This window comes from Molossus molossus, unplaced genomic scaffold, assembly GCF_014108415.1.
Source record: "Molossus molossus isolate mMolMol1 unplaced genomic scaffold, mMolMol1.p scaffold_m16_p_17, whole genome shotgun sequence".
NCBI lineage: Eukaryota > Metazoa > Chordata > Mammalia > Chiroptera > Molossidae > Molossus > Molossus molossus.
Genome location: NW_023425352.1, coordinates 10,453,035 through 10,468,933, shown reverse-complemented (window position 1 = coordinate 10,468,933; position 15,899 = coordinate 10,453,035). Strand labels below are relative to the sequence as shown.

Sequence of the window (15,899 nt, the reverse complement as noted above, 5' to 3'; positions counted from 1 at the left end):
TATGTCTCCTTACCCTAAGTATCACCTTTCTGCCTCTGCGTCATTAAGCTTTATAACCAAGGCTTACATTAAACTGAATATTAAGAAACTGACTTACAGAAAACAATGGAGAATTGTTCTATTTATGGAATTTCTTGGTGTGCACCAAGCTGACAAAGTCCATACTTGTGGGGAAATGATTTTAATTTTGGTACTCCTGAGAAAAAAAGTGTTCCAGAATAGTTATGAAACTAAGAACAAGGATAACAAATCCTGTTACAAAAAACCTTATCCCGACTCTTCCGTATATCCTTTAACTAATAAGAAATGTTCAGTTTTATCCAAACTCCTAATTCTGCATAGACTAATATCTAAAATGCTTCACAATTTTCTGAGGTGGTTTTATATATACGCTGAATAGAAGAATGAAAATAGAGGCTGCAAGTCCCTCATAATAGAACTCAATAGCTGGTGACTCAAAGGTGAGTCAATGTTAACTGATATACTGTGCACCATAGATAAAAGTATCAAATGAATTGCTCAGGGAACCAAAGTAATTCTCTTGACCATGGCTGATAAATCTCATATCTCTTTATGTTCATCATGATCCACAACATGAGAGTTTCTTACCATAACCTATGATCAATTAAATTAAAATTCTCAGTTTTCACAAAAATAAAAAAAAAGGGGGTGGGGGACAGAACTTTGAGAACTGTCCTCAAATCCAAACTGCTTCTATTCCTCTTTACCAGCTCCCCCCAAACATGCCTTTAAATAAATGGATATAAAAATTACCACATTACATGTTTCTAGCACATCTGTAAATTACATAATTTCGTATATATCCTCAATTCTCATGACCCATAACAATGCACAGCCTTAAAAGTCTTATTTTAGATATGAAGAAACTAAAGATGAGGAAGTTCAAGTGGCTTTCCATGATCACATAGTAAATGGTACAGTCAAAACTGCACCAATGTACTTAACCCTGTGCTTCTTATAACACCAAGGCATACAACAGTACTATAAATTAACTGAAAATAATGTATGTACCCTAATTATTTATGAAAGCTGACTTAGCCAAGTGAGATAATAGGAACATCTCCTTTACATGTGGTAAAAATAAATAAAATTCAGGTTAGACAAGCAGTTCTCAAATATTTTGTTCACAGATTCCCTGTACATTTTTAGAAGTTAATAAGGACTCCAAAAAGCTATTGTTTATGTTGGTTATATCTACTAATATTTACCATGTTAGAAAATGAAAATTATAACACTGTAAACATAAGAATACAAGCTCACATTCCATTAGCCATCAGGATAATAATGTCATTACACATCATGTAATTCCTAGAAAACTCCATTGTACACTTATGAGAGAATGAGAATGAAAAAGGCAAGTATTATATTTGTATTATTATGAGAATAGTTTTGAGTTGGTAGACACCTGCAGCCCTAAGGTCTTGGAGATCCAATAAGAGTCCCCAAACCACACTCTGTAAACCACTGAGTCAGACAGTAACAACTCTTAGCTATGGCAATTCTTAAATTCTAAGCTGTAACCCATTATCTTTAAGTACATCATTTCTCACTACTAGATTAAAAATTAATCTTTTTAAAAAATGTTTAAATTGATTTCAGAGAGAGAAGGGAGTCAGAGAGCGAGAGAAACATCCATCAGTTTCCTCCCACTGGCACTCTGACCAGGGACTGAACCCGCAACCTGGGCATGTGTCCAGATCCGGAATCGAACTGGTAACCTTTTGTTGCATGGGAGGACACTCAATCAACTAAGCCACACCACTAGCGCTAAAAATAAATCTTGAAGGAAGCAAAGACTTTTATTTATTCCCTCTCAGCACTAATTCTCTTTGTAGTACATAGACCTTTGGACAAAGATGGTATCAAACATTTACTGAGTAAACTAAATCTCTTCTGAAGTCTAATGGATGGAGGAAGAGAACGCATCTTAAAGCAAAATTAATACCTCACTACTACGGTAAAGAAAATAAACAATTAAGTATATAATACAGAGGACTGATATTCTAAAGTCAGTTAGATATACCAAGCAGACAAAAACTCCAATCCAGGTATGAAGTAAGAAACAGCAAAAGATCTGGACAAGAGAAATGAGAAAATATAAATACTTTGTCCAGCTTTCTCCTTATTTTTCTCTATCCAAATAAAGATAGCAAAGCTCCCTCTGTAGTAGAAATGATTTTTAATTTTATCTCTGCTTCTCTTAGTTCATAATTACCTAGAGTCAGAACTTATTAAATGAAAATATTTTAAAGATGATTTGTACCTGCATATGAGAAAAATCCCTGCATTAGGCCCATGCAAAAATAACAGAGAAGTGAATAATAATGCTACCTTACATCTACACAATTCTTTTCTCTAAGAACTTTAACTTTAGATTTTTATTTCATTCAGTCTCAATAATAACAAGTTGCACGATTTGCCCAAGGATACACTAAATCAACAAATCAATAGTAATTCCAGAAATAATATAGAAATAGAAATTCCTCATGATGTGATCCTATTGTTTCAGGGCAAGAGGCTGAGTTATTTTCAAGAGAAACTGTAAGAACATAGAGTATCCCCAGGTCTCCAACAATTATTACCATAGAGTCTAGCCTAATAAATTCTTGTTGACTGACATGAATCTTGGAATAACTGAGTTCAAATTCTAACTCTGTAGTACTAAAAAAACTCAGTATTTTGAATAATTTATCCAAATATTTTAAGTAAGTAATTTACTAAAAAAAGCCTATAAAATGCCCTGGCCGGTATAGCTCAGCGGTTAGAGCATCGGCCTGCAGTCCGGAGAGACCTGGGTTCAGTTCCCGCTAAGGGCACGTACCTCGGTTGCAGTTTGTCCCCGGCCCTGGCTGGTTGTGCGGGTGGCAGCCACTCGATGTGTCCCTTTCACATCGATGTTTCTCTCTCTCTCTTTGTTCCCCTCTCTCCCCCCACTCTACCTGAACAAAAAATGGAAAAATGTCTTCGGGTGAAGATAAAAATAAATAAATAAATAAATAAATAAATAAATAAATAAATGCCTATAATTTAGATAAATTATATCCATGGGCTTTATTAAAAACTAAAACTGTCACAAAATTTCTCATTATACTTCATTAATCTAAAAAATAGCTGAATTAAATTCAATCTGTATTATCTCCACTCCAGCATTAGTAAAAGCAACACATACTTTGCTATATATAAACATATTTTAAATTCTTCCATGTCAAGAATTTGTAATTCTAGTCCTCATTAAAATCTAAAGTTAAATACTGAGAATAACCTTTTCAAATATTAAAATAAACCAGACATCACCTGTCTTAAATTTTACAGAAAAAAATATTATACTTAATAATAGTGAGAACAAAATAAGATTTTCAATGCATTATAAAAATAATTATCATACAATGAAATTAGCTATAATAGAATGACTCTTAGTTCAGCCTCAGCAAGTTTCACAGAACTAAAAGCTCTGAATTATTTACTTGCTTGACCAATGACTAAGGTGGCAAGACAGTGTAGTCAACAACTACAATCATTGTCAGTAATGAGTATGAATATAATCGAGCATTCATGAAAGACTACTGTGTACAAATTGGCATATGACACAAACAGCAGATACACTATTTTGTAGATAATGATACCTGCACAAAATATAGTGTCTTGTAGCCAGCTACTAAACAGAAATTATATTTCCCCATTATTGCTACTTAAGATTTTATAGAAAAATATAGTAGTCACTTACACAGATTATACAGGTAGGATATGGAGTTGATCCTAAGAAATATACCAACTTGTAAACAAATTTAGGTCACAAACACAGTAAATCCTCGATTTTGTGGACCTCAATTTAACGGACTTCGGAATTAATGAACAAAATTTCCGGTTTATATGTCATATGTGAAAATTAACACCCTGCTAATTTTTAAATGCTTTTAACTAAGAGTTGCTTATAATTAATTTTTTGTTATTAATTCACTATTATTTTAAACAAATTTTAGCCAATAGGCCATATGTGGGAAAAACCACTGTTGCAATTTCGCTAACATAAATAACTATTACATATCTACAACTACAGTCTGCATATTTAAATCCAAGAGTCATAACTCTCATAAACAATGTTTAGCAAATGATTAGCACACGATCACACCCATTTCAAGGTAACTGGTTCTGTTGTCACGTGGTATGACTTTCTGTAGCAGTTTTAAAGGTGCTGGCCAATGTTCCCTATGTGTGCTAAGTCATGCCCCAGCCATGTGCATTTGTTTACATGTGGTGACTGGTGAATGTATGCATTTACTAGACCTATTCAGTATAAGTTTTAAAGTACAGTAATACATACAGAAAACTTTTCTGTGAAGTTAAATTGTTCATACACAATTTTAATTATACAAATGTGTCTACATAAGTAAAAACAGGTAAAGTAAGTAATTTGTCAATTTTTTAACATACGAATTCAGAAAACCTACTTTATTATGTAATGAACTTTCAGCTTTAATGGCCACCCCCTTGCCCAAATTAGTCCATTATATTGCGGTTTTACTGTACCTCCTGTTTTAAATGACATGTACCTTACCAACAAATCAGGTACACATAAAGGCACCAAACACAAAATAATAAACCCAACTAAAACATTTTTACCGTGCTTATCACAGCATTTTTGTTTTTAAGTATATCCCATCAAGAATTAATTATGCTGGAAAGTAGAAATTTTCTAGCTCTTTTACCATTATAATGCAAATCAAAGCACAGACATTTCAGTACTCCATCTACCACATCATCAGCTCCATTCTCCCAACAATACATGAAGAATTCACGGGCATAAATACTCAGTGCACTGATTAAAGAAAAAAAGACATACATTCTGTTGATTGCATAAAAATTGGTAATTATGCACCAGACCATTAAAAATAAGTTTTATTGTTATTCTATACCAGTCTAAGGAAAGTATAATCAACAATTTATCAATACTGACCTTTCCTAGGACCGTGGAATTAAAAATCAGAGAAGGTTCCCACACATTTGTTTTGATTTTGCTTGTGTGTGGAAATGAGAGGAAGAGAGAAGGTATTCATAAAGTGTCCCACAGACACTGAAGTTAGCATTGTCAACTTTGGGAGACCTCAATCAACTTAATGTGGGCGTATTTGGATCCGTGTAGGGGGAGGAGCACTCCTCTTCAATGCTGATTTTATAATGAGAACTGTATTAAACATCATCAGCCTGTGTTTATGACAACCTTCAGCCATTCAAAGGTTAAATAAAATATATTCATACATTTTATTTAAGAAATTTAAAGAATACGGGAATTCTTTAGATAGACTGAATTCAAAGTCCTAGTACTTCAGTTACATGGCTAAGTTCACTTGGTGAAAATTTATTAAGCATACATTTAAGATTTGGGTAGTTTCTGAATATACACACACACACAAACAAATGTGCATGCATATATATTATACATCAATAAAAAGTTTGTGAAAATAAAAACACAGCATTTAAAGGACAAATGTGCTGCCCTGGCCAGTTTGGCTCAGCGGTTAGAGCGTCGGCCTGCGGTCTGGAGAGACCCGGGTTCGGTTCCCGCTAAGGGCACGTACTTCGGTTGCAGTTTGTCCCCGGCCCTGGTTGGTCGTGCGGGTGGCAGACACTCGATGTGTCCCTTCACGTCGATGTTTCTCTCTCTCTCTCCCTTCCTCTCTCTCCCTCCCACTCTATCTGTACAAAAAATGGAAAAATATCCTCGGGTGAGGATAACAAAAAAAATAAAAAATAAAAAAAAAAATAAAGGACAAATGTGCTTTTTTATAGTCGAAAGTGATATTTAATCAGGGCCCTTAAAAGTGATGGGGTTAGCTCCTTGGCTCTCGGTGAGAAAAACATTCCTGAAGAAGGACTAGCAAAGGCCTTGTGATGGGTGCATGCTTGGAGAGTAAGAACAGCCAGGAGGCCAGAACAGACTAAGTGAGAGGCAGAGTTACAGAAGTCAACATCAGAGAAAGAGAATGGCCAGAGGTGGAGTAAAGCAGTGAATAAGTTAGCGCCATACATATGGCCCGGAGGAATGTCCGTATTACATGTACAAACCAATTTGGAGGGTCACGTTTATATTATGTTCCCCCACTTTATTATTTAAGGGAAAAGGGAGGAGGAGATGAAGAGAGAGGGGTAGAGAGAGAAAAAGGCACTACCTAGCCAAAAAACCAAAAATGAAATAACCTGAAAAGAAAAAAACCTAGTATCTACACAAATATATAGGTAGAAAAATGTGTATTGTAATAATTATTATTTATATTAGTGAAAAACTAAAAAATAATCAACAAGGAATTGGTTAACTTATGGTACTTCTGATCAATGTAATCCCAAGTACCTGTTGAGACAAATGAAGTAGATATATTTAGAAAACCCAAGATATAGTAAGCAAAAAAAAAAAAACCAAAACCCAAGATATTTAACCAACCATGATTCTGTTTTTATAAATCAGAATACATTTAGAAAAATGTATGGATGCACAGTCCACAAATTTAATAGTTTTCTCTAAAGATATTACAGGAGAGTTTTCACTTTGATATTTCATATTTTCTAACTGAATTTTTATAATGAGCTTATCACTCATTTGCAAGGGAAAATTTTGCAATATGTCACCTAGCAAATATCTAACACATGTAAAGTGTCTAAGTATCTCTAGCAAAATGTCTGACAAATGTAGGATAATCAATAAATACATATTTTCAATTAGGTACTAAGTGAAAGATACATTAATTCAGTAGGTATCATATATGTGACATTTATTACACCCAATTAGATAGATATTTCCATTTCCATTTTATAGACATGGACACTGAAACTAAGGGAAGGGAAGGCCTTGTCTAAAGTCTCTTTCTCAGTATAGTGATGGAGTCAGGTACACATTACTCCAAAGCTCTATAGACTAGACTAGACAACTTAAGTACTTCTCTATAGCCTCAACCCCAAAGAATGAAATCATTCTCTAGTACTGGCAGTCTCTACTTGGCACCTGCCGTGTTATTCACCTGAAGGTAAATTATTAACTTACACCTCATTCTTCCCTAGTACAAATACAATAAGTATATGGTTTTATGCCAGTCTTAGCAATGTGGCAAGAGAGATTTTAAAACTACTCTGTAAAACTTCTGCTAATGACCTGGAAGGTAGTTGCTTTATGACTTTCCAATCAACTGTGATGTGTTCTGATGCCAAGCCAAAGTGTTATTAGGTCCTATGACTCTAGGAAAGAACAAAAGAATGTTTTAACAGCACTTGTTTCCTGGTGACATTATTCTGAGAAAATGGAGAATGAGATGGAAAGAAATGTTGGGTATTTAACTTCTAAACAAGGTATTTAGTGGTAGAAACTCTTATTGAACAACCGATTCAAAATGTCACAGCTTGTTTTAGGGAATCTTAATAAGGGGGAAGAGGGCAGGTGGGGGAGGGACAGGTTACACTTTCTTAGGTTTTTAAGAAATGCCTGAGCTACATGAATTGTGTATACATTCTATAAAGGACAGCAAAATTATGAAGAGTTTAATATCTAGTTTAGCATGTTAGTGTTAGTTATATGGATGGCAACAAAGTTGTATCCTTCTGTTTGCCTTTACTACTCAACCTGGAATCTAAGGACCCTGGACAGATTTGGAAGAGCTATACATTTCATAAAATTAAATGAAAACTTCTTTTTTTTTTTTTTTTTTTGTGGTATATGCTCCTAGCAGGAACCGAACCCGGAACTCTCTGATCCACAGGCCAATGCTCAACCGCTGAGCCAAACTGGCCAGGGCAGTGAAAACTCCTTTATACATTTTTCTGCAGAGTATCCAGTTTTCATTAGCTTTCCAAAGATAGGACTCTCAGAAAGAGGTTTAAGAGTACCTTTCAACATATATATATGTGTACATGTGCTCCTTTTTTGTAGGCATTTAAGCAGTTTTTTTGGTTTTTAGAGGTTTTGTTTAAGAGTTCAGACAGAAGTTAGCAAACCTTTTTTATAAAGAGCCAGATAGTAAAATATTTTAGAATCTGTGGGTCCATCTGTTCTGTTACATATTCTTTTTTAATTATTATTATTATTTTCTTTACTGGTTTTAGAGAGAGAGAGAGAGAGAAAAAAACATTGATCAAAGAAAACATCAACTGGCTGCCTTCTACATGATGTACCACTGGGGATTTGGCCCACAACCTGGCCATGTGCCATGACCAGGACTTGAACCGGTGACCTCTTGTTGCATGGGTCGACACTCAACCACTGAGCCACACTGGCTGGGCTGTCACATATTCTTTTTCTGAACAACTTGAAATGTAGTTTAAAAATGTAAAAACAATTCTTAACTCTAGGACCCATTACCAGCTTTTGTGCATACCCCTATCTCTGCAGAAATAACACAGCACGGGCTTTGGGAGTCCACGTCTTTTTTTTGAAAGACTTTCAGAAAGTCACTAACCCCTCTAAGTCTCAGGTTTCTACATCTGTAAAAATTACCAACCTCTCTGACACTGTAATTTTAACTACTGAGACAGCAAGTGTATGGAACTGCCCACATAGTTAGCATATATATTAGCAAACTGATTTTACTATCCTTGCCTCTGCCTTATATGATAGATCATTAGTAGTATTTAGAGTTAATATTAAGTTTTTGATCAGGCATGCCCCCCCTAATACAATCAATCAACTTTATAACAATCTCCTTTGGCTAGTTCCAGGAACAAAATGGGGCTTCCCTGGAAAGCCAACAGACCTGGATATTACTGATTAGCATCTCATAGTCTCCTCATAATTACTCTTCTCCCTTCAAATTGTAAATCAAATTTCTAAAGCAAAAATTTAATTGATCAATTACTTTCCATCTAAATATTTTAAATGCCTAAATCACAAGAATCCAAACCAGCTTTAAGAAAACCCAATTTGCAAGAAATAAAACAAGCAATAAATTGAAGTATATTTAGGTGCACCAAGGAACCTAAGGTCACAAAATATTATACCGCCCATAGTAATCAGGTGTTTGCCTTAACAGAGATACTGATCTCTGCTTGTCCTGTTTCTCACACAACTAAAAGTCTTAAATTTACCCAAACGCCATTTTAATGAGTATTTTTATTATTATTACTATTATTATTATTTTGTTGTTAATCCTCACCCAAGGATATTTTTCCATTGATTTTTAGATAGAGTAGAAGGGAGGGAGAGAAACATGGATATGAGAGAGACACATCGATTGGTTGCCTCCTGCATGACCCAAGCCAGGCTGGGGATCGAACCTGCAACCTAGGTACAACAGACCCTTGACCAGGAATCTAACCTGCAACTCTTTGGCCCAAGGGCTGTCACTCTAACCCAGTGGTTTTCAACCTTCCTAATGGTGCGACCCTTTAATACAGTTCCTCATGTTGTGGTGACCCCCAACCATAAAATTATTTTCGTTCCTACTTCATAACTGTAATTTTGCTACTGTTATGTCTTAGGTGACCCCTGTGAAAGGGTCGTTTGACCCCCAAAGGGGTCACGACCCACAGGTTGAGAACCTCTGTTCTAATCACTGAGCCAAACCAGCCTTTTAATGAGCTTTAATTGTTGGTTGTTTTCCCCAGAAAGACTAACCATATTGAAAGCATGAACTGTGTTATAACTATCTTTATCACCTTCACCATACCCACTACAACATTAAGTATTAGTAGTCTGTAGGAAGTAGCTAATGAAAATAAATGACTTTTAAAAATAACTTAATTATCTCTAAGATAATGATCTTTCCATTCCTTTTATATAGAGATACTCAGCTGAGCAGCAGTACAAGAAAGAGCACAACAGATAAAAAATTAGCTACTATATCACATCATTACTCGGAACAGCTAAAATGATACCTATGTCCTTATCTCTACACTCCCAAATAGCTTTTAACACTAGTGTGGAAAACTATGATTCCTACAATCACTAAGAATTTAGTAGCCATTTTCTTTTCTTTTTTTTTCCAATTTTTTTCCAATTGATTTTTTAGAGAGGGAGGAAGGGAGAGAGAGAGAGAGAGATAGAAACATGGATCCGCTACCTCCTGCATGCCCCCTACTGGAGATCCAGCCTGCAACCCAGGCATGTGCAGGGACTGGGAAATAAACCAGGACTCTCAGTCCATGGGAGAATGCTCAGTCCACTGAACCATACAGGCTGGGCTGTAGTAGCCATTTTAAAGTATTTTCCAGCCTAAGACACTTATAAAAAGTTGTCCATATATATAAATAAAAGTGTGAGAAAATAAGTGAATAAATACAGTACATTATACTTAATTTTACAAATGATTTTGTCAGCTTTCAGCAAATTTACTTGGAAAATTTTTAAGATAGAGATCATTCAAAACCACCTTTACCTCAAACAATTTGTATAATAAAAAAAATTAACATTAATAAATGTTGTACTTCCCCATCTCAGAAGACCAACGAAGAAATGACTCAATTGCAAACCACATTATAGAATATGAGGCTTTCCAGACCAAGCCTAATTTTGTTCTCTGAAATAAATGGTATATTTAGATAAGATATAGATAAAATAAATATGAAAAGCTCTAACTAAATACAGCCTTTGGTGAGGATAGTGGTCCTCCTTCATTGCTAGTCACTAATAATATTTTTAAATTTCCAGAAATATTTATCAGAATGTTTTTCAGGAGTCAAAAAAGTTAAAAAAAAAAAAAAGTTGTCATGTTCAGAAGACATTCCATGAACCTGAAAAGTGACATTTTTCTCAACTATTTGTTCCATACTCATTCATTAAATTCAAATAGTGCCAAAAAGTAGATGCATCTCCCCCTTATTTGTAGATTAGAGAAGTGAAAAGCAGCCATTATATACTTACTATTATTATACTGCGGAGAAATGAAAAATGTTTTGAAGGATTTAAAAAATATTTCTGGCAGAATGATTTTTAAACATTCGACCTTTTGTTGATAATGTCTTTTATAAAATAAAATTGCTGAAGGAAAGTCCCTTCAAAAATATAATGTTTGAAGAGGAGTGAAAAGTATCCACCTCTACTATCTAGCTACTAACTCATCCCATTTTCACTGACTAGCAATAGCAATGCTTCCCCTTTAGTAAGGGTCTCAAATTCATATGAAGAAAGGCCAGGCAAGTACCATAATAAGCAGGTGGGAACTATAAACTACACCTAAGAGCTTCCTGCAGCTGCAAATAGACTCCATCTTTTCATCCTATTACTGTTATGAGGAATGTAGCCCTGGTGCCACAAGATCTTCCAGTTGTTCCTAAGAGAAGCCTGAAATTCAAATCATGAAAAATCTTTCATTTTTAAATGTTGGCAATCAAGAAAGAAAGAAACAATAAAACACTGTACAGTGCAGGCCAAATACAGGTGAACTGAATTTGGCCTTTTAGTATGTAACCAGTGCTAGCTAAGCAGCAATAATACTCTATGGCCAGATGCCTCAGTAAAAATCTCAACTATTTGCATTCCAGACCTTAAACTCCCAGGACTATAACACTCATATTTCATGTTGAAGATGGATTCTTCCTTTAGTCAAGAACATTAATGGTATCTCTCTCTCTTGAAGACTAATTTTTGAGTTGTTTTTTTTTTTGACTACTACTACTTTTATTTACTATTTTATTTTGTTATTTTTTCCTTTATTGATTCCAGAGAAAGAGGAAGTGACAGGGAGAGATAGAAACATCAATGAGAGAGACCATCGACTGGCTGCCTCCTACATGCCCCCCACTGGGGATCAGGCCCACAACCTGGGCATGTGTCCTGACTGGGAACCAAACTGGCGACCTCTTGGTGCATGGGTTGACACTCAAACACTGAGCCACACCAGCCAGACTTATTTACTATTTTAAAATATAGATTTTTAGAAAAAAAGCAAAACAAGATTGAGGTAGCTGAATTTAGAATTATATTAGTAAAATTAGAATTATAACATGTAGAAAATATATAAATATTAAAACTCATTAAAAAATACATAGTGTTTTACAAACTGTGCTAGTTGGGCAAAATGAAGTGTCAGTCAGATGGGTCCTTAGCATCAGTTGAGCTCCTTTGAGACATCAGGAACTAGCAATCCTAATGGACCACCTTCACCTTAGCAACATGAAAATGGAAAAATGAAGGAGGGAAGAAGTGAAATAATGTTAATTGGCAAGATATTTCTGTTATCTAATAACAGTGCCAAACGATTTTAAGACTCAATACAATTTTCTATACTGCTTTAGCTTTACTAAGTAGATTAAATGGCTAAAAAGGACAAACTAGCAAGGCCTTCTATTTGGAAACAAAATCTGCTGGATTAAAAAAGAAATGCTATATGGGATAGCATTCAAAGATTTAATCCCTCAAGAACAAGGTAGTTTAAAAGAAAAGGAAGCCTGACTTTATCAGAGCTAGATTTCCACCACCTGACTATGATTTTAAGCAAGTTATTTAACTACTCTGAGCACTATTCCCTCATCTATAAAAAAAGATAAACTGCAGCTACTTTAATTCTCATTATGAAAATTGTGATACATCTTAAATGTGTTTTAATTCATTCTTTTAGCTGAAACTTGAATCCGCTCTACAACATCAGTAGTTCAAAACACTTCTAGTAGAACAGCTACACAGAAAAGTGAACTCAACACTCCCTAAAACAGTCCTTTCATCCTCACATTTCTATCATTTTATTTTGCTAAAGTAAAATTAGCTTCCTAGTTACTTCAACCCCATCAATCACATTCTACTTTAAATCTTATCAAGTATAGCTAATACAATTCTCAGTAAACATGAAGCTTCACAAAGGTTCAAGCTATTCAGTAATGAAGCCCCAGCACCTAGGACAACAGCACAGAGGTGTACAATAATATTTACAGATTGAGTAACACATTCTTGCAGTATTTACTGATTAACCTTTGAAATGCCTTCTAATATAAAGAACACAAATGTGTACATTTCTGGAGGTGATTACTTAATGTTTCAGGTTTACAAGTTCAAATACCATACATAACCAAATGCATGCTGTTTTTAAAAAATCCCTTTAGATAAAATAAATGAAGCAATTTAGCTGTATTTCAAATGGTGATGCTATTCAATGATAGATGATAAAGTTCCTTTAAAGCAATAGACCTACTAATGGCTTCATAACTCCTAGTCATAATTTCCTTCAGATTTAACGGAATTCTAAGTTACAAAAAAAACAAAAACCTCGAAATGATATGCAGCCTCACTGCCACTGACTATTCTGCAAATAGCCCCCAAATAAAAAGTTAGTCAAATTTTATTGTCCAAAAATTACCCAGAAAATATCAGAATCGAAGTTATGATAGGATATCAAAATCTGTAACAAGTTTTCTCATGACCTTCTTAGCAACACACTGCTACAAACCTCTCTCACTGGTTAAACACTAAAACTCATTTATAATTTAGTCACTTATGTTACAGAGCTTAAAGCAGGTTCCATAAACTATGTTCTACTTCACAGAACAGGAAATCAAACACAGTGAACAACCAGTTCACCATCCTCTGCAAATCTATGGAACTATTTCCATTATAAAGTAAACTTCTCTTACCACCTGACAGTTTTAGTTTTAAGCTGTTACTCTGGGTTATTAGCCTAAACTAGACATAATTAGTAAGGTAAACCTGCCACACACACAAGTCAATAATGCATCGCAAACCAAAACATAAAATGTTTCTGGATTATCTGGGTCACTGATAGAAAATTAGTGATCTAGATAGAAATAGGCAACTTCCAGTAATGAGCACTAGGTAACACAAACACCAGATTGACATGATTTTATAACAAAGGACAAAAATCCAAAAGAGTCAAATATTTGAATGAACACAAAATTAAAGGACAGAAAATAAAATTAAATATTCAGCCGTTTTAGAATAGCCATATATGATCCTTTCTACTCCAACAACAGCAATCCTTCCCAGATCAAAGTCTGGCCCTACAAAACTTCCTTTTCCTTTCCATTTCTCCTATGATATTCAAACAAAACAAAAAAAACAGCACACTAATGTACTGTTTATACATTAATCAAAACAGTATACTGCATAAAAGTAAACCACCAGGTACAGGAGGGCTTTAAAAAGTTACAATCACTACCTATCATTAAAATACTATCTGCAGGGTGATTCCAGGTACTGTGGGAGGAGAGTTGACACATGAGGGCAGCGTGTGGGTCTGTGCTACAGAACCTATCCCAAAAGGGCAGATGACATAATACGGCATGAACAGAGAAGACAATATGTATCCCATCTCGTTTACAATTTGCCATGGAAAAGTATTCCTTTACAACAGCTACTACCTCTGCTCTGAAAGCTGTCACAGCAAAAGTGGCCTGCAGTTGCACGATATAACAGTCCTGGACTACCAGCACATTCTTCCTGCCTGCACTTGGTGACCAGGAACAATTTGTCAACGTGGCTAAGGTGATGTTGCAAAGTGCCCTTAATGCAGCAACCACACATAGTTTCTCAACAGCCCCAGAGCCAACTCCTGGGGATTAGGGTGGACTTCCGTTCCACTTTCAGTGTGCTGCTTCTACCCACACTGGCAGCACACTGTGTGCCCAAGAACACGGGAAAAGGTTCCTGGCTCACACTGATGCCCTTCAAAGAAAAGGTGTGCACTGCTGGCTCTTATCTAGGGCCCTGTCCAGGGCTGGGACGATCCCTGGAAAGAAGCCTTTGCCCTTCCCACTCCACGCAAGCAGCAGCCTCCCGCCCAAGCCGGGATTCCCAGCAGCTAGGCCCCCGCACCTGTGGGGTCCCTTCACCCCTCGCCTGCCTCTCACCTGATCTTGTAACTCGGGAGGGTGTGCTTGCGCTTGATGACTTTCTTGAGCTGGTTGACGATGATGGAGGTGAGCTGGGGCATGGGCCGCCCTTCAAACTGGGAGCGCACCTCGAAGTCGATCAGCGGGTCCTCCACGAAGGAGAAGAACCAGTGGGTGAACGGCACGCGGGTAAGGACGAAGCGCAGCCTCCCCACCACTCGAGACAGCTTGACGAACAGGTAGGCGGACTTGCCGAAGACCAAGTCCACGTCGATGGCCAGGTGGAAACCCCCGTTGTACTCCACCTCCGCTTCAAAGGCCAGCTCCTCCGGGGAGGCGGCCGGCAGCGCCTCTCCCTCGGGGCCGTCGGGCTCCCCGGTGGCCGAGGGCACCACGGGCCGGAGGAGCCGGATGGTCTTGATGAAGGGCACGGCCTCGCCCAGGAACACGTCCCGCAGGCTCAGCCCCTCCAGCAGGCGCCCGGCCGTCTTGGTCTGCAGCAGCTCCTCGAACTCCACCTTGATCTTCTTGGTGACCCAGCGGCGGGCCAGCGCGGTGTCCCGCAGCTCCCGGAACAGGAACAGGATGGTGGCGTTGAGGAAGTAGCAGGTTTCCCGCGTCGGCGGGGCGGGGGTCTCCGGGGGCGGGGTCGCGCCGCCCTCGGGGGACCCGCCGGAGGGCTCCTCAGCCCCGCCGCCGCCATAGAGGTACTCCCGCAGGGCCAGGCCCGGCACCGGCCTGATGTAGCGGAAGCCGTCGCGCGCGCGGGCGGCCTCGTCCGGCGGCGGCTCGGGCTGTTTGCGGTAAAGCAGCAGGAACTGAGTGAGGAGCGTGAGGAAGGAGCCCAGCACGGCCGACGCCAAGATCATGAGCAGCAGCCCCATCCCGCCGCCGCCTCCGCCGGGACAGCCTGGGCCACTGCTCCCGCGCCCACAGCGCGCTTTCTTCACGCGGCCACCCCCCCCGCCTCCATCTTGAGGACATCGGGCGGCGGGATCGGGACAAGCAGCTCCCCAGGCCTCGTCCGGCGGCTCCGGCCGGTGCCGTGCGACGCCGGAACCAGCGGCCGCCCGCGGCTCCCCAGACGCTCCTGGAGGAGGCTGCTTTGGCGGCGGCGGCCGCGG

At 37.9% G+C, this 15,899-nt stretch overlaps 1 protein-coding gene across 1 annotated transcript in view; it reads right to left on the bottom strand.

The window, feature by feature from the left end:
- PDZD8 (PDZ domain containing 8) overlaps positions 1–15,899 on the bottom strand; it is a 64,672-nt gene extending 48,773 nt beyond the window's left edge. Inside the window, exon 1 of the mRNA XM_036265658.1 lies at positions 14,794–15,899. Coding sequence (XP_036121551.1) covers positions 14,794–15,659 — 866 coding nt within the window. The 5' untranslated portion in view covers positions 15,660–15,899. The remainder of the gene's footprint in view (positions 1–14,793) is intronic.